General features: G+C 49.4%; 2 protein-coding genes across 2 annotated transcripts; both read right to left on the bottom strand.

Moving 5' to 3' along the window:
• Positions 1-1815: 1815 nt before the first annotated feature.
• Positions 1816-7216, bottom strand: TMSB15C (thymosin beta 15C). The gene is made up of 3 exons (XM_081183744.1): positions 7073-7216; positions 4075-4209; positions 1816-2259 (listed from the first exon to the last, which is right to left on the bottom strand). The coding sequence occupies exons 2-3, from the start codon at positions 4172-4174 to the stop codon at positions 2222-2224; spliced, it is 138 nt and encodes a 45-aa protein (XP_081039870.1). The 5' UTR covers positions 4175-4209; positions 7073-7216; the 3' UTR covers positions 1816-2221.
• Positions 7217-8821: 1605 nt separating this feature from the next.
• On the bottom strand, positions 8822-13426 carry SLC25A53 (solute carrier family 25 member 53). Its single transcript, XM_081183525.1, has 2 exons — positions 13239-13426; positions 8822-10968 (listed from the first exon to the last, which is right to left on the bottom strand). The coding sequence occupies exon 2, from the start codon at positions 10928-10930 to the stop codon at positions 10076-10078; it is 855 nt and encodes a 284-aa protein (XP_081039651.1). The 5' UTR covers positions 10931-10968; positions 13239-13426; the 3' UTR covers positions 8822-10075.
• Between the last annotated feature and the right edge of the window lie 4043 nt (positions 13427-17469).

Raw genomic sequence — 17469 nt, 5'->3', positions numbered from 1 at the left:
GGGTTACAAACTCCGCTAACCAGGAAGTGGTTGCTCCAGGTTAAGAACTTTGTCCCAGGATAAGAACGAAAATCGCACACCAGTGGGAGGCGGCCCCATTAGCGAAAGCATGCCTCAGGTTAAGAACAGTTTCAGCTTAAGAACGGACCTCTGGAACGAATTAAGTACTTAACCCGAGGTACCACTCTATAGGATTACAGGGACGCGGGTGGTTCTGTGGTCTAAATCACTGAGCCTCTTGGGCTTGCCGATCAGGTTGGCGGTTCGAATCCCCATGACTGAGCGAGCTCCCGTTGCTCTGTCCTAGCTCCTGCCAACCTAGCAGTTCAAAAGCACGCCAGTGGCAGGAAGGTGAATGGCATTTCCGTGCACTCTGGTTTCCATCACGGTGTCCCGTTGCACCAGAAGCAGTCTAGTCATGCTGCCACATGACCTGGAAAGCTGTCTGTGGACTAACGCTGGTTCCCTCGGCCTGAAAGCGAGAAGAGCGCCACAGCCTGAGTCGCCTTTGACTGGAATTAACCATCCAAGGGTCCTTTACCTTTTTCTTTCTTTACCTTATAGGATTATATACCTTTTTCTTTCTTTACCTTATAGGATTATACTTTAATCTTGATTAGGAATGGGGACAAACATGCCCCAAGTATTCTGTTTGTAGCCGTTTTGCTGTCTTACTGCAACTTCACGCATCACAGCAAAAGGCAGATTTCTGTCTCTCCAAAGCAAGTCAAAAATACCTATTATAAACTTTTTTTTGCACGTTTCAATAGCTTCTCCCCACCTTTATTTTTAATTGTTCTTAACACGATGTAAGGCATGGCGCATATTCTGTGGTGAGGATGCACTCATCCAGGGATGAACATGCATGGGTAAAAACAGATCAGTGTACAGTGATCAAGTTTTATTTATTTATTTCCTGCCTTTTCACCTGATGGGACATAAGTGTGGAGCAGCCCACAGTCGTCCTTCAAATGTTACAAACCATGCATAGTCGGCCTGCAATAAAAATGCAAAAATCCGCCATTGTTGTAACATATGAAGCACTGCAATGAAAGAATTTCAAGTGGATTGGTGACATCTTCCTTCAAAATTATAGGGCTTTTTATGCCAGCTTCAATGTTTCCTTCATTTGGTTTTTATTTTCAGTATAAACAGGACTGTTTTTGTACCCAATCACGCTCGCTCTCTCTCTCTCTCTCTCTCTCTCTCTCTCTCTCTCTCTCTCTCTCACACACACACACACACACACACACACCACTTTTAATTCTTCTCTAAGAGGTGGAGGAAAAAGGAAAACCGGGACATTCTGGGATCAAATTAAAAACCAAGATGGCTTCTGTAATTCCAGGACTGTCCCTGGAAAACCGGGAGACTTTTGAGGATATGCAATCCACAAGGGAGCGATGCGGGTGGCGCTGTGGGTTAAACCACAGAGCCTAGGACTTGCTGATCAGAAGGTCGGTGGTTCGAATCCCCGTGACAAGGGTGAGCTCCCATTGCTCGATCCCTGCTCCTGCCAACCTAGCAGCTCAAAAGCACGTCAAAGTGCAAGTAGATAAATAGGTACTGCTCTGGCGGGAAGGTAAACAGCGTTTCCGTGCGCTGCTCTGGTTCGCCAGAAGCGGCTTAGTTATGCTGGCCACATGACCCGGAAGCTGTACGCCGGCTCCCTCGGCCAATAAAGCGAGATGAGCACCGCAACCCCAGAGTCAGCCACGACTGGACCTAATGGTCAGGGATCCCTTAACCTTTAATCCACAAGGGAGGAAGCAGCAACAGGTCTCCGCAGTTCTGACAAAGACACAAAAGACAACCTTGAAGGAGTTCATGTTCATTTATTTTTCACAGGTATTTCTCCATTTCATTTGTAGGAAAAACAAACTGAGGAAAGCTGCTGAAAGAGGTTTGAGGCAGTGGCACTTTGTGGAGCTGCTGCGTGTGGGAAGAGGAAGGAGAGGGGTTTTGCGGGAGGGGGGGGGCCGTGAGCCCCAGAACTCTTTTCTTTCTTGGCATCCTTTGCCCACCCCTTTGGCAGCCCCAAAACAGGAAGCGGCCCAGGAAGAAATGGGGAGGGGGCAGGTCTTCAAGGCCCCCCGAAGCAGCTAAAGAGGAGGTTGCGTTGCTCAATATACACAACAGACATCATCATATTACAAAAACACCTCACTCAATTAAAAAAAGGGAGGAAGAACGTGGATGTTTCCATGCGGAGAGGCCATCTCTATGAGCACTTCGCAGATTCCTTCTCCTGTTCAATGGCTGAAAGAGAAGGAGGAACTATTAGGGCTCTGGCAAGTGTTAAACATTACCCAGGCGTGTTTTGCGACTGGAACGGGTCCAATTGCGACTACATGGAGATTCCTTAAGAGGCTGTGAGCTTCATGACTGAGTGGGGACTTGAACCCTGATCTGCCACTCGATAACCACTCCACCACACTGCCTTCCTAGAGTACTTCTGCTATGGGGCAGCTTTGTAAGTTAAGTAGGTAAATAAATATGGTTCGGCGATTTTTTTCTTTAAATTATAAAGCAGTACGGAAGTGAAATTAATAATAATAATGAAACTCCTCTAGGCGGGGAAAATGGCACCTAGACATTGGGGTGACCGTAAACTAGATTATTAACCTTGATAATAATTTTTATTAGTTTTCAATTACAACAATCCAATAATAGCCTCATGCGAAATTATAATACAATTAATAATACTAATCACTGTGATGCTAAATTATACAATTTAGGTACCTCCCCCACATGCTAGTATTAATGGCTTGATCATTTTCTTTGTTTCTGCATTCCAAAATCTTACTAATTTCAATTATGCTCCAGTCCAAATACCAATCCCTTATATCGCAACTGCAGTTTATATACCTGTGTTTCAAACATATGAATGGATTGCTTATAGATGTAGACTCTGGATGGATATATTGACATTTGGTACGAGCTTATACAGCATATAATATGTTACTAATAATCATGTACGTATTAGGACATTATTATATAATAACGTATTGAAATGTAACCGATTCTACACATTGGATTATACCATGGGTAGGCAAACTAAGGCCCGGGGGCCAGATCTGACCCAATTGCCTTCTAAATCCAGCCCGTGGACAGTCCGGGAATCAGTGTGAGCAGAATGTGCCCTTTTATTTGGGATATTTGTGGGGCTTGCCTGGTGTTTTTACATGAGTAGAATGTGTGCTATTATTTAAAATGCATCTCTGGGTTATTTGTGGGGCATAGGAATTCGTTCATTTTTTTTTTTTTCAAAATACAGTATAGTCCGGCCCCCCACAAGGTCTGAGGGACAGTGGACCGGCCCCCTGCTGAAAAAGTCTGCTGACCCCTGGATTATACTATACCTTTCTTCTTGCATTGTTTGTACTCCCCCCCACCCCAATTTTCTTTCATCACTTATTTCAAATACCTGAAATTCCTTTTGAAAAATACTACTACTAATAAAAAGTGGGTCTTCGGGGGCATGGAGGCCTCACTCAGCCAGCCAGCCGAGTGCAAAAACTCTTTTTCAGGTGGGGCCCTGCAATGCCCAGACATGCTCAGCTCCTCCTCAGCAGCCAGATTCCTGTCGGATGATGTCGACAGAAAGCAGCAGCAGCAGCAGCCCCTCTGCTGCCACAGGATACTCCTCCTTCCTTACCAGGAACCAGAAGTAGAGGAAAGAGGAATCCAGTTTTATCCGGAGCGCCAATCCCAGGGGTGGGGCCGCTGAAGGCAGAACAAGCCCGGCCAGGGGTCAGGCAGCCAAGGCGCTTCTGTGGGACTTCCAAGTAGCGCCAGTCTGCCCTGGGCTTTCCCAGCAGCCCCAGACTCCGGTCAGACCCTGTTCAGTATTGCCTACACTCTCCGTGGTTTCAGGCAGGGACCTCTCTTGCCCACCTGCCCCGGAGATGCCAGTGAACTGGGCGAGCTGCGTGGGCCCTTGCTTGAAGCTGCAACCAGCTGCAGCCCCGCCAAGCCGTGAGCCACGTTTGCCCTTCCCCAAGTGGCAGAGCTTAGGGAAACCAGAGTCCCAGTTACGCCCGCAGGGAAGGCTCCGTCCCAGGAAACACTTACTCTCCTGCGAAGGAAGCGTGTTCTTCTCCTCCGTGTTGGTTTTCTTGAGCTTCTTCTTATCAAACTTCTCCACTTCGGAGAGGTCGGGTTTGTCACACATCTTGGCCACAGGGAAGCGAGACGACAACTTGAGAACTGCAAGAAAGCGCAGACACTTCCGTTAAGGGTGGGGTGGGGGGGAGAGGCAGCACCCAAACAGCAGAGGGAAAGGCAACCCCCCACTACACACACACACACACACACACACACAAACTAGGCTTTATTTCACCCGGGTCAAAGGCTTGGGCAGGGGTAGGCAAACTAAGGCCTGGTGGCCAGATCTGGCCCAATTGCCTTCTCAATGTTGCCCGCAGACGGTCCAGGAATCAGTGTGTTTTTACATGAGCCGAATGTGTCCTTTTATTTAAAATGCATCTCTGGGTTATTTGTGGGGCCTGCCTGGTGTTTTTACATGAGTAGAATGTGTGCCTTTAAAGTGGTACCTTGGGTTAAGAACTTAATTTGTTCCAGAGGTCCGTTCTTAACCTGAAACGGTTCTTAACCTGAAGCACCACTTTAGCTAATGGGGCCTCCCGCTGCCGCCACGCAATTTCTGTTCTCATCCTGAAGCAAAGTTCTTAGCCTGAGGTACTATTTCTGGGTTAGCGGAGTCTGTAACCTGAAGCATATGTAACCTGAAGCGTATGTAACCCGAGGTACCACTGTATTTAAAATGCATCTCTGGGTTATTTGTGGGGCATAGGAATTCGTTCATTTTTCCTTTTCAAAATCTAGTCTGGCCCCCCACATGGTCTGAGGGACAGTGGACCGGCCCCCTGCCGAAAAAGTTTGCTGACCCCTGGGCTTGGCACCCCCCCCCCATTTAGATAAGACATGCACAAGTGCACGCAAACACACCCGGCTCATTTGTTCTTAAAGGGCATAAAACATAATTTGAAATCATAGAATTGTAGAGTTGGAAGGGACCCCTAGAGTCCAACTCCTCGCAGGGCACAAATCTCAACTAGATCGTACAGACGACCACCCAACCTCTGCTTAAAAACCTCCAGGAGGCAGAGCCCAAGGGAGTCCATTCCACTGTCAAGCAGCTCTTGCTGTCAGAAAGTTCTTCCTGGCGTTTAGGAATCTCCTTTCATGGCGCTTCGAGTCCTACCCTCCAGAGCAGGAGAAAACAAGTTTTTCCCCTCTTCCACATGACAGCCCTTAAGATATTTGAAGATGGGTGTCCGGTCTCCTCTCAATCTCCCCTTCCTCCCTCAGGCTAAACTGCTCCTTCAACTGTTCCTCACTTGATCATCTCGGTTGCCCTCCTCTGCACATGTTCCAGCTTGTCAACATCCTTTTTAAATTGTGGTGCCCAGAACAGGACACAGTACTCCAGGTGTGGTCTGACCAAGGCAGAATAAAGCGGCACTATTACTTCCCTTGATCTGGAAATTATACTTCTGCTGATGCAGCCTAGAATAGCATTCGCTTTTTTTGCTGCTGCATCACACTGCTGACACATGTTAAGCTTGTGGTCCACTAAAACCCTAGATCCTTTTCATGCGTACTGTAAGGTGTGTGTCCCCCATCTTGTATTGGCGCAGCTGGTTTTTTGCCAGCCACAGGGTGAGACGGGGAGGCTGCAGCTGGTCCACAAAGCCCTATATTGAATAGCCTTGTGCCCTTGTCGCTCCGGCTGCCAGCGGGAGCCTTGCACAAAATGTTTTTTATTTGCTGTTTTTCATTCAAAGGAATCCCAAAGTGGCTTACAAATAACCAGCATGATAAAATGTAATAGAACATATGTGATGAACAAATTGAGACAGCATTTATAATCTATAATGCAATGTTAGAATTAATTAAGACTAAGTACTGTTAAATCAATACATACACTCTCCATGCCCCTGTGACTCATATTTCGTTCTATTGAGCTCGATAAAATACACATAAACTCAATGCCCTGCCAAGGTAGCAACTCCCTTTTGAAGGAGGGGCAACACAGGTGAAATCAAACACCCACAAAGGCAAACAGAGTCTCTCCCCCCCCCCCTTAGTTTTTTTCCACTGGAAACGGCTCTCTTTTTCCTGCTCTGGAGGGCAGGACTCGAACCAAGGGCTTCAAGTGACAAGAAAGGACATCAGAACTTTCTGACAGTAAGAGCTGTTTGCTAGTGGAACAGACTCTGTGGGAGGTTGTAGACCTCTCCTAGGAGGTTTTAAAGCAGAGTTGCGTGGCCACCTGTCATGGATGCTTCAGTTGAGATCCCTGCATTGCAGGGGGTTGGACTAGATGACCCCTGGGTCCCTTTCAACCCTATGATTCTGTGAAGGCTCCTAGATCTGGAGGGTGGGACAAGGCAGGTGGAAAAAGCCATTATGTACTGTACAACACAGTATCTCTCCCCTCACTATTGACACAGTTAAGTCATCATGCTATTGCAAGCGTTATCAGGCAGGAAGCAACATACTGGAGATTTTTTTTTTCAAGAAAACCTATTGTTCAAGGTGCATGTTGTTCGAAAGTTCTGCACCGTTCCGCCTCCCTGGCTGCTCCCGTTGCCCGACAGCTGATGCGAGTCAGTTTGGTCGTCTGAACGCGAGCTCGGGTTTCTCTCCCTCCAAACAGCAGCACAAGTGTTCGATGGCCCCCAAACCATCTTTACCGCGATGGGGTCCCAACCCAAACTGCAAAACAGGCATGCACCGAATTCGCCGGACACACCCACAGGATCCTGCACCTCGCAGGAGCAAGGGAAACGCTTAATCCCCCGTGCATCCAGGTCAACGTCGGACAAGCATTTCGGAAGCATGTGCATGCCGCCCCCCTCCCTCGCCATAACGCGCACGCCCCAAAGGGATCCCACCCGGCGCCGCGCCCAGGAAGATCAAAGCAAGCAGCGCCCCCTCCCCAGGCTTTGCAACACCCCCCCCCCCCGCCACGCGCCCCTGGACGGCACAGCCCAACAGCCCCGGACACAAAGCTCCGGCCACCGCCCCTCTTTCTCTCCGCTACCTTCAACTGTCTGCAGCCCTCGAACTGATCCGCACCGCGCTCTCCGAAGGCAACGTGTCCGGGGCGGCCTTTTATAGCTGGCGTCGAGCCGCGCGGCACGCCGGGAAGTGTAGTCCCCGAGCCTGGCTGGGCTGCGGCGGCCGCGGCGGAGAAAACTACGCGCCCCAGGGCTGGACGGGGCGGGCCCGCCTCCCCGCCCCCCGCTCCTCGGGAGGGCATGCCCGAGCTGGCAAAGGCAGCACGTGGCCCCCGGGAAGCGGGGCGATAAGGCGGGTGGGGTTTTTCTGAATGCCCAGCCCTAGTGTTGAAAGGGGACACCAGGAGGCATCTAGTCCAACCCCCCCAGCAAGGCAGGAATTTCAAAGCACCCAGTGAGAAACCTTCCCTCGGAAGTCTTTGCCTTCCAGTCCCTGCCAGCCCACTCTAGGTCCAGTAGCGAGGATGTGGCGCCCCTCTGTCGCCCCCCCCCCCATGTGCCAGCAGGAAATCACCCCGACGGCTCGATGAGCGCTGTCGTGCATGGTGCCCCCGGGCAACGGAATGGTGACAACACTTCTCCCACCCGGGAAAGTCGTATTTGCCTAGACACGGGAACTGTTCCAGGCAGCCCCCGATGCGTGTCCTCTGACTGATCCCTCTCCGCCGCCAAATGGATTGTCATCTGATCGAAATGACAGCACGGCTGAGCTTTCCCGTAACATTGCTTGGTTCCTCGACCCTGCCTCACTTACTCGAAAGTAAGCCCCAAGTGACCACTGAGTAAACAGGACATGTTTGTCCGTGCTGTTAGCGCCCCACCTGCATTGATTCGTTCTTGCAGTAATTCTTTCAACAGCCTTGCGAGCCCGGCCTGTCTCGATGGCTGGTGTTCTTCCTAGCAACACCTGTCAGGTGTCTGCTTGGCCCCCAGCCAACGAATCGATTAATTTTTAGGGCGGGATAGATGGGTGAGTTTTGAAATTGTGACAAGGGGCCCATTTCTGACTGCCAGGTACAAACAGGGTTACAGACGCTTTAGGTTACATACGCTTCAGGTTACAGACTCCGCTAACTCAGAAATAGTACCTCGGGTTAAGAACTTTGCTTCAGGATGAGAACAGAAATCGTGCGGTGGCGGCAGGAGGCCCCATTAGCTAAAGTGGTGCTTCAGGTTAAGAACAGTTTCAGGTTAAGAACGGACCTTCAGAATGAATTATGTACTTAACCCAAGGTAAGGTAAAGGGACCCCTGACCATTAGGTCCAGTTGTGACAAACTCTGGGGTTGCGGCGCTCATCTCACTTTATTGGCCGAGGGAGTCGGCGTACAGCTTCTGGGTCATGTGGCCAGCATGACTAAGCCGCTTCTGGCGAACCAGAGCAGCGCACGGAAACGCCGTTTACTTTCCCGCCGGAGCGGTACCTATTTATCTACTTGCACTTTTGATGTGCTTTTGAACTGCTAGGCTGGCAGGAGCAGGGACCGAACAATGGGAGCTCACCCCATCACGGGGATTCGAACCGCCAACCTTCTGATCAGCAAGTCCTAGGCTCTGTGGTTTAACCCACAGCGCCACCCGCGTCCCTCCAGCATATTTAAAAACATTTAAAAAATTAAAAACTTCACTGCTGCTTTGAGCGCCAACCAGTGGCGGTATGTGGGAGCTCCAAAGCCAGGACTTTGATTATTATTTTCCATTGTCAGGATACAGTAATGAATTCATGTTTTAAATTTAATTTATTTACAGGTATAACAAAATAAAATAATAATGGCTAGTCATGACCAGCTTCAGGTAATTATTCGAATAGTTCTTTCTACTGAATCAGTTTAATTCATGCCATTAGTCAGTACAGAGATAGAGCTCACTTAAAAAAAGCAAAGTTTACTGCATTACACATAATGATTTGTGTCTGTATACTGTAATACTGAATAACTAGGTATGCATGTGGGTGCATATATCTGCAGCAATAAGTACAGGCCCACTTCCTCAGAAGAGTCAGAGGTGAGTTTGGCTTATCAAAGTCTTTAGTGTGCAAATTAATTCAACCATTGCATTGTTTGTTCCTTGCTTCCCTGGTTTGTTAACAGTGGAAGCCCCCTTGCGTTTACTCAGAAGAAAGTGGCAGTGTGTTCAAAGGGACTTCCCCTTATGCTTGTTTAGCACTGCAGCTTAAATTAATTAATACCCGCATGCAGCAAGTTTTCCCCCCTCAGCTGGAGCTCACCTGGCACCTCTCAGGTGGGTTCAGGCACTTCTCAGGTGGGCACCATTCTAATTCTAAGAGAATGAGGGAGGCATTCATGGTGAGTTGCGGCACCTCTTTTTCTAGAAAACCAGCACTGCCCGCATATAGTACGAAAAGGAAGAACCTGAGGTGTGGACCTCCAGTTTTGGTCCTGCCCAGCCCCAGGCAAGCGCCTGTTCCTCAGAGGCAGGTCCCCATCTCAATGGGAACCACTTCTGATGGTGCTGAGGACTGCAGTTGGAGGCACAGACTGGATCGAGGAGAAGGCCTTAGGTGGCAAGATCAGCAGGTGTTTCTCCATCAGCCTCAGGTTTCTGCAGAAGATTCTGCGACCTGTATTTTCCACCTGCTGTTTTGCTCTAGAACTGGGTCTCTTCCCCACCGCACCCCAAGATTAAACATTGTCCTTGTTATGTACTGAAGTTATCACCCTGGGCCAGCAGGGGGATACTGTAGATAGTTCAGGTCCACATATGCAAATAAAGGATCGAAAGTGACGTTCAGTGATTGGATAGTTACAGAAAGTTGTTACAGTTACGTTGTACTGGAACTCTATATAAGCAGGCTGGCTGAACCCTTCAGTTCAGTTCTGTTCCAGCTTACAAATAAAGAGCTGTTTGGAGAATCGCTGCGTCGTCTGCTATGTCTACCCACAACTTAACAGTCTTCCGTGCTGTTTTCCTCTCCCTACCTCCCCTACGGGGACCTTTCCTCTCTGGCCTGGCACAGAATAATGTCCCCCACTCTGGGAAGGCCTTAACGGGATGGGATAGGGGCTCCTAGCCCCTGATGTCCACGAGCAAGTCATAGATGGCTGTGGTGAGGCCCCATGTGACTCCGGCCCGGAGGATGAGCAGGGACCCTCCTCTGTAGAGGAGCGTGGCTTTCCTGCCCCGAGCCCTCCAGACAGCTGCAGCCGCCGCCGGGAGTCTGAGGGTTTCCTCCTTCCCGACCTGAGACTGCACGTTGGCGATGAGGACGCCGAGAGGGAAGAGGAGGAAGGAGATGGCAGTTCCGTTCACGCTGCCCGACACCAGGGCGGGGAGCCAGCGGGGCAAGGACCTGTCAGACAGGCCATCGCGGAGGGGGTCCTTGAAGGAGAAGTAGAGGGCACAGCCCAGGCCATTGCGGGTCAGGATGAGGCTGAGGCCTCGGTAGTAGCCCAGGGCCAGCCTCTGCTTGGGGGCGTAGGAGTTGAATTCCTCCAGGATGCTCCAGGTTGTGGGGAATCTCCTCACGGTCCGCCCGTCCTGGAGAACGTTCTGGACCCTCTCGAAGGGGCCAAAGGCCAGCGCTTCCAGGAAGCCCGAGAGGAGGCCTGCGAAGGCTCGGTCTCTCAGCAAGTAAGGCCCAGGGGACCTGTCTGAAAAGGCACGGAGGAGGTTGTCGTGGGTGCCGTACATCAAGGCCCCCTGCAGTGTCCTGGCCAGGAGCGGAGGAGCAATGCCTCGTGCGAGGCTGGCAAGGCCCTCCTGGCGCAGCTGACCGATGGCCTCCGTGATGGACAAGGCATGGAGCTGCTGGCGGAAAATGGTCTTGTAGACGGGAAAGGTCACCAGCGTGGTGGCGAAGCTGGAAGCAGCTCCCACAGCACAGCTGGCGGAGCTCCATCTTTTGTGGTGATTCTCCTCCATCTTCTCAGAGTTCCTGCTGGGAGTCTTCCTCTTTTGGACTGCAAGATTTGGAAGAGAGAAATAATAACAACAATAATTTTAGTATTTGTACCCCACCCATGTGACTGGGTTGCCTCAGCCACTTGGGCAGCTTCCAGCATATTTAAAAACATAATAAAACATTAAAAACTTCCCTATATAGGGTGGCCTTCAGGTGTCTTCGAAAGGTTTTATACAGTGGTACCTCTGGATGTGAACGGGATCCGTTCCGGAGCCCCATTCGCATCCTGAAGCGAACGCAAACCGCGTCTGTAATTCGCCGCTTCTGCGCATGCGCATGATGCCATTTTGAGCGTCTGCGCATGCGAGCGGCGAAACCCGGAAGTAATGCATTCCGTTACTTCCGGGTTGCCGTGGAGCGCAACCCGAAAACGCTCAACCTGAAGCAACTTCAACCCGAGAAATGACTGTCGTTGCTTATCTCCTTGACATCTGATGGGAGGGTGTTCCTCAGGGTGGGTGCCACTACCAAGAAGCCCCTTAACTCCCTGCGCATGCAGAAGCTCCCTGGTGTTAGTGTAATCTAAAAACAGACTTGAAATGATCCTTGCATAGTTTTGCCCCTAGCAACAAGTTTCTCCCTGCAACAGGTCTTCCCCAGCAACAGGGTTTCCTTAGCAATAGACTTCTTTATTAGACATGCTCTGGAGGACAGTATTGTAGCTGTTACCTTGGCCAGATGGCTAGAGAGCACAGATGAGGAATGATTCTCTGTATATAGTTTCAATTTATTTTCCTTAGGCCAATAGTTGCATAAGTTGTAATGTTAATTCTTCAAGAAATATTTGAAGCAGAACTGGCATGGGCAAGAGGTTTATTCCCACATGGGAATTCACCAACAGATGAGCTGAACTGAGGAAGAAGATTCTGGGAGACTTTCTGAGTGACTCTGCTGACTCAGAAGGAACGCCAAATGGCACAATTTGCAATGCTACATGGTTCAGTCCCCTGTGGCATCACTAGGCAGGGCTGGGAAAGGGAAAGGGAAAGGACCCCTGGATGGTTAAGTCCAGTCAAAGGCGACTATGGGGTTGCGGTGCTCATCTCGCTTTCAGGCCGAGGGGGCCGGCATTTGTCCACAGACAGCTTTCCAGGTCATGTGGCCAGAAGGACTAAAGTACTTCTGGTGCAACAGAACAGCATGACGGAAGCCAGAGTGCACGGAAACACCGTTTACCTTCCCGCCACAGTGGTACCTATTTATCTACTTGCACTGGTGTGCTTTCGAACTGCTAGGTTGGCAGAAGTTGGGACTGAGCAACGGGAGCTCACCCTGTAGTGGGGATTCAAACTGCTGACCTGATCGGCAAGCCCAAGAGGCTCAGTGGTTTAGACTTCAGCACCACCAGCGTCCCAGCTGGGAAAGACACCCCCCTCCCACGCATGAGACCCTGGAGATAAATTGCTGCCAGTCAGTATAGACAATATTGGGGTAGGTGGGCCAACACCCTGACTGGGCAAGATGGAGTCCTAGGTTCCTATGAAGAGATACAGAGACTTATATGACTAACATGAGGGGTCTGTCACCCAGAGGTGTAGCCAGGGAGGGCAAGCTGCCCCCCTTAAATGAAGTAAAGCAATTAAAAATACTTAACTAAAAGTAGAAATTGTAGAAAGAATCTGACAGATTTTTCTCAGCATGTGGGGTCAAAAGAAAACAATTTAAAACATCTCTTGTTGAGACATATCATTCCGATTCTGCTAGACAGATTCTGAGAGACAGAGCAAGACAGAAGATGAGTGCCCTGCCTTTTCCTAACATAAATACTGGCCCCTTCATAAGAAGCGGGGCTGGGAGAGAGGAGGGAAGCAGAGGCTCTGTTGTGGCCTGGAGCTTTTATCCTCCTCAGATCTGCAGTAATGTTGCAGGAGGGCTCACTTTCTTCTCGGAAAGGTGATGCTAAGGGGTTTCTGGCCGGAGAGCAGAAGGCTGCACTAGGTGAGCCACTGGCCTGATCCAGCCTTAGATCTCTTCTTCAGATCTGCTCTACCACCTCATTTGGCTGCATGCCTAGATCAGGCCTCGCATGAATCGACTGCAACGCTGGGAGAGCTTCCTGCAAAATGGGGTGGGGTTGCATTTGCTGAGTCTCCTTAAGGCTCCATCAGGCTGCAGGGGATCGCCGTTCATTAGGAGGTCCCATCGCAGAGGGCAGGCAGATTCCCACCACCACCACCCTCCATCCCCCAATCCTCTGGACAGCAGCCTCTGAAAGCCCCACATTTTGGCAGAGGGTGATGCATCAGCCACCGGCCTTGGCTCGGGTACCTGAACAAATCTTCTCCTTGCTAAAGGCCCCAAGTGATGCTCAGAGATGCAGTTCTTCCTTGCAGCGCTCCAAAGAAACAGCAGCCACAGGCCAGGAGATCTGTCCCCGTGCCATCCTCCTCCCTTAACTCTCTCGCTCACTTACTCTATTCTTCCAGGTGCCAGAGGGGGGGTTGCAGAGAGAGAGAGAGAGAGAGAGAGAGAGAGAGAGAGAGAGAGAGAGAGAGAGAGAGAGAGAGAGAGACGCCTCCCACTTCCTTTCTCACAAGAAGCTGCTGCTGCTGCTGTCTGCGCGGTCCATGGACTTCCGGCTGCCTGTGCTCTCCTGCTCAGCAGCCAAAGATGCATTCGCTGCATCCTTTGGCGTCAGGAGAGCCCAACCCCTTCTTGCAACGGAGCGCTTTGCAGAAAATTGAGCAGCTTTGCAGAAAATTAAACGAAAGGCTTCTCTCCCCCGCTCCCCCCATACCCTGCGAGACAACGCAGAAAGTGGCTACTAGCTCCCACGTGCTTCTTTGAATGATATTTTGAAACGCAGAACTGTCAGCGAAACATTAAGCAAAAAGCACAGCACCACGCGCTCTCCATCAGGAGCCGCAATAATTTCCTCCAATCAATACCTGGATTGCTTTGGATGAGATCCCTGCACGCCACGGGTTTGGTTGGACTAGATGAGCCTTGGAGATCCCTTCCAACTCTACAATTCTATGATTTTTTTGTGGGGTACCCACCCCATTTCCTTGTTTGTTATTTTATTCTAGGGCCACTGTGTCTCTGTGAGTGTTGTACAAAACCACTCTTGATTGTGGGGGGGAATCGCTGTGGAATTCAGGAAAGCCCCCCCCCCATTAAGAAAGTTATATGCAGGATTGGAATTGCCCAAAAAAGATGTTGTATTGTTTTTGTATGCCACAACTGCAGCAAGAATTTTGTTAGCCAAAAATGGGAAATTGCAAGAAATACCAACAGTGGAGGAATGGCAGATGAAGATGATGGACTTTTTGGGAGCTGGCTGACCTGACTGGAAGGATCCGCGATCAGAAAGAGGAGGCATATCAAGAAGTTTGGAAGAAATTTAAGGATTATTTAGCTAGATATTCTAATATAATATAAGTAGAACTATTTGTAAGTACCAAATTGGCCTAGGAGTAAAATATGTTGAATTGTATAACATTGTGGATTGAAATTATCATTAAGAGAAAGAAAGATAGCAATTTGAATAAGTTAAGTTTTTAAGAAAGTGGATATTGGAAAACTGCTACAATGAGATTTATGGAAACTCAGGGGGGATTTGAGGAAGTCATTTAACAAAAGAAAATTAAAGAGGGCTTCAAACAGTTAGGCGTTTATATGTTTGCTTGTTTTTTCGTTTTAATATTGTAATGTTTTTTTCTATGTGTGTTTGTTGTAAATTTGGAAAACCAATAATTTTTTTTGGGAAAAAAAGAAAGAAAATTATATGCAATACTAGGGAGCCCTTGATGTTGATGTGGAAAGTTAAATCCACCGCTGTCTGGCTGGAAGTGGGAGGGATGGGGAAGGCTGCTTAGTTTGGGGATGGGATCACTCTTTTGCAACCCATTTGCCCCCCCCCCACGACTCCCAAGCCTACAGCGAGCCAAGGGAAGGAGAGAGTGGTAGCAGCGGCTTTGCCGCTCGCTGGGTTTTGGGGAGTCACGGGGCGCCCACCAAATAGTATCCCCCCTTCAGCCTGACACCCAGTGGCGTAGCGTGGGGGGTGCAGGGGGGGCCGGCCGCACCGGGCGCAACATCTGGGGGGGCGCTCGCACTCGCACCTCTAGTGGAAGAGACTCGAGTGCTAAAATCCACGGGTTAGGGGGTGCAAATTACTTGCCTTGCCCCGGGTGCTGACAACCCACGCTACGCCACTGCTGACACCCGGTGGTGCCTGCACCCCCATTGCTACGCCCCTGCTAGGGGGCCCCTACTCTTCCCCACCAATTCCATCTACCCCTTTGCAAATCCTTCCCAGGTTACCCTGACCCCCACTTTTAAAGGAGGAACATGTGGGAGATTTCAAGGGGTCAAAAATAAATAAATAATGGATGTACCTGCTATATTAGAAGCAAAATAACTTGTTTTGATGAATTGGAAGAGCTGCAAAAAGATTCCATTGAAATTTTACATCACATATCCAGCACACAACATAAAAGCAAGATTCCAAAGGATCTCTTGCACTTCTGTCCTCCCTTTTCTGGGTCCTACTGTTAATCATTTCCTCCTGCATCTTTTATAATAATCCAAATCTTCTATCTCTCCATTGTATCCAAAATTCACCATTAAACTACAAGTGATATTCCAATCCTACAAACAATTTTAACTGTTTACAATAAAATGAGTTATAAATTTTCCACATTCCTTATTAAAAATTTTGTTTTTCTCATTTCTGATTCTTCCGGTCATTTTAGCCATTTCGGCATAATCCATCAACTTGATCTGCTATTCTTCTGTGGTAGGAACTTTTTCTTCTTTCCATCTTTATTTAAGCTCCCTCTTTCTTTAATTCCAGCATCCTCTTTCTTTAATTCCAGCGGTGGAGAGCCAGTGTGGTGTAGTGGTTAAGAGCGGTAGTCTCCTAATCTGGGGAACCGGGTTCGCGTCTCCGCTCCTCCACATGCAGCTGCTGAGTGACCTTGGGCCAATCACACTTCTCTGAAGTCTCTCAGCCCCACTCACCTCACAGGGTGTTTGTTGTGGGGGAGGAAGGGAAAGGAGAATGTTAGCCGCTTTGAGACTCCTTAAAGGGAGTGAAAGGCAGGATATCAAATCCAAACTCCTCCTCCTCTTCTTCTCTTCTTGCAGTGGCCAATCAGACCCCAATGGCTAGCAGGTGCGAGAGGCAAATCTACAATCATACCTCAGGTTAAAGTTGCTTCAGGTTGAGCATTTTCAGGTTGCGCTCTGCAGCGACCCGGAAGTAATGGAACGCATTACTTCCGGGTTTCGCCACTCACGCATGCGCAGACGCTCAAAATGACGTCACGCGCATGCACAGAAGTGGAAAATTGCGACCCGCGCAGACGCGGGTTGCGTTCCCCTCAGGATGCGAACGGGCTCCAGAACGGATCCCGTTCGCATCCAGAGGTACCACTGTACACCTATCATCATCATCATCATCACCACCATCATTATCATCATCAAATAATTTGTATACCACCCTTCATCCAAAGATCTGAGGACAGTTCGCAGCGTAAAAACACAATATAAAAACGCAAAATACATAATAAAAACAAGAGCAAAACAAACCAGAAGGCAATTGGGCCGGATCCGGCCCCCAGGCCTTAGTTTGCCTACCCATGGTCTAGAACACTCCCTTTGTGTGCTGTGGGACAGGAAGAGGAAGAGGAAGAGGAAGAAGAAGAAGAGGAAGAAGAAGAGGAATTTGGGTTTTATATCCCACTTTATCACTACCCTAAGGAGTCTCAAAGCAGCTAAAATTCTCCTTTCCCTTCCTCCCCCACAACAAACACTCTGTGAGGTGAGTGAGGCTGAGAGACTTCAGAGAAGTGTGACTGGCCCAAGGTCACCCAGCAGCTGCATGTGGAGGAGCGGGGAAGCGAACCCGGTTCACCAGATTACGAGACTACCGCTCTTAACCACTACACCACACTGGAAGGGCTCAGTGGTGTATACAGTGGTACCTCGGGTTACATATGCTTCAGGTTACAGACTCCACTAACCCAGAAATAGTACCTCGGGTTAAAAACGTTGCTTCAGGATGAGAACAGAAATCATGCTCCGGCGGCACAGCGGCAGTGGGAGGCCCCATTAGCTAAAGTGGTGCTTCAGGTTAAGAACAGTTTCAGTTTAAGAATAGACCTCCAGAACGAATTAAGTTCTTAACCCATACAGGTACCACTGTATGGCAGAAAAGTGCAAAGTTCCAGAATCAGGCAACAGGCCTGACTGGAAAGGCAACCACTGCCAGGGTCGACAGGCTTGTGGAAGGCCCAGAGCTCAGTAGGGGTTAAGTAAGGGGTTTTACTTAACACGAGTCAAAGGCGTCAGCAAAAATGCATCAGCAAAATGCATTTGCATCAGCAAAAAAAGCGAATGCCATTCTAGACTGCGTAGTGTGCAGGTCAAGGGAAGTCATAGTACTGCTCTGTTCTGCCTCGGTTAGACCACACCTGGAATACTGTGTCCAGTTCTGGGCGCCACAATTTAAGAAGGATATCGACAAGCTGGAATGTGTGCAGAGGAGGGCAAC

The sequence above is a fragment of the Podarcis bocagei genome (genome assembly GCF_964188305.1).
Source record: "Podarcis bocagei genome assembly, chromosome: 2".
NCBI classification, from domain to species: Eukaryota; Metazoa; Chordata; class Lepidosauria; order Squamata; family Lacertidae; genus Podarcis; species Podarcis bocagei.
Note: the sequence above shows the minus strand (reverse complement) of the source record. Positions and strands in the feature narration are given on the sequence as shown.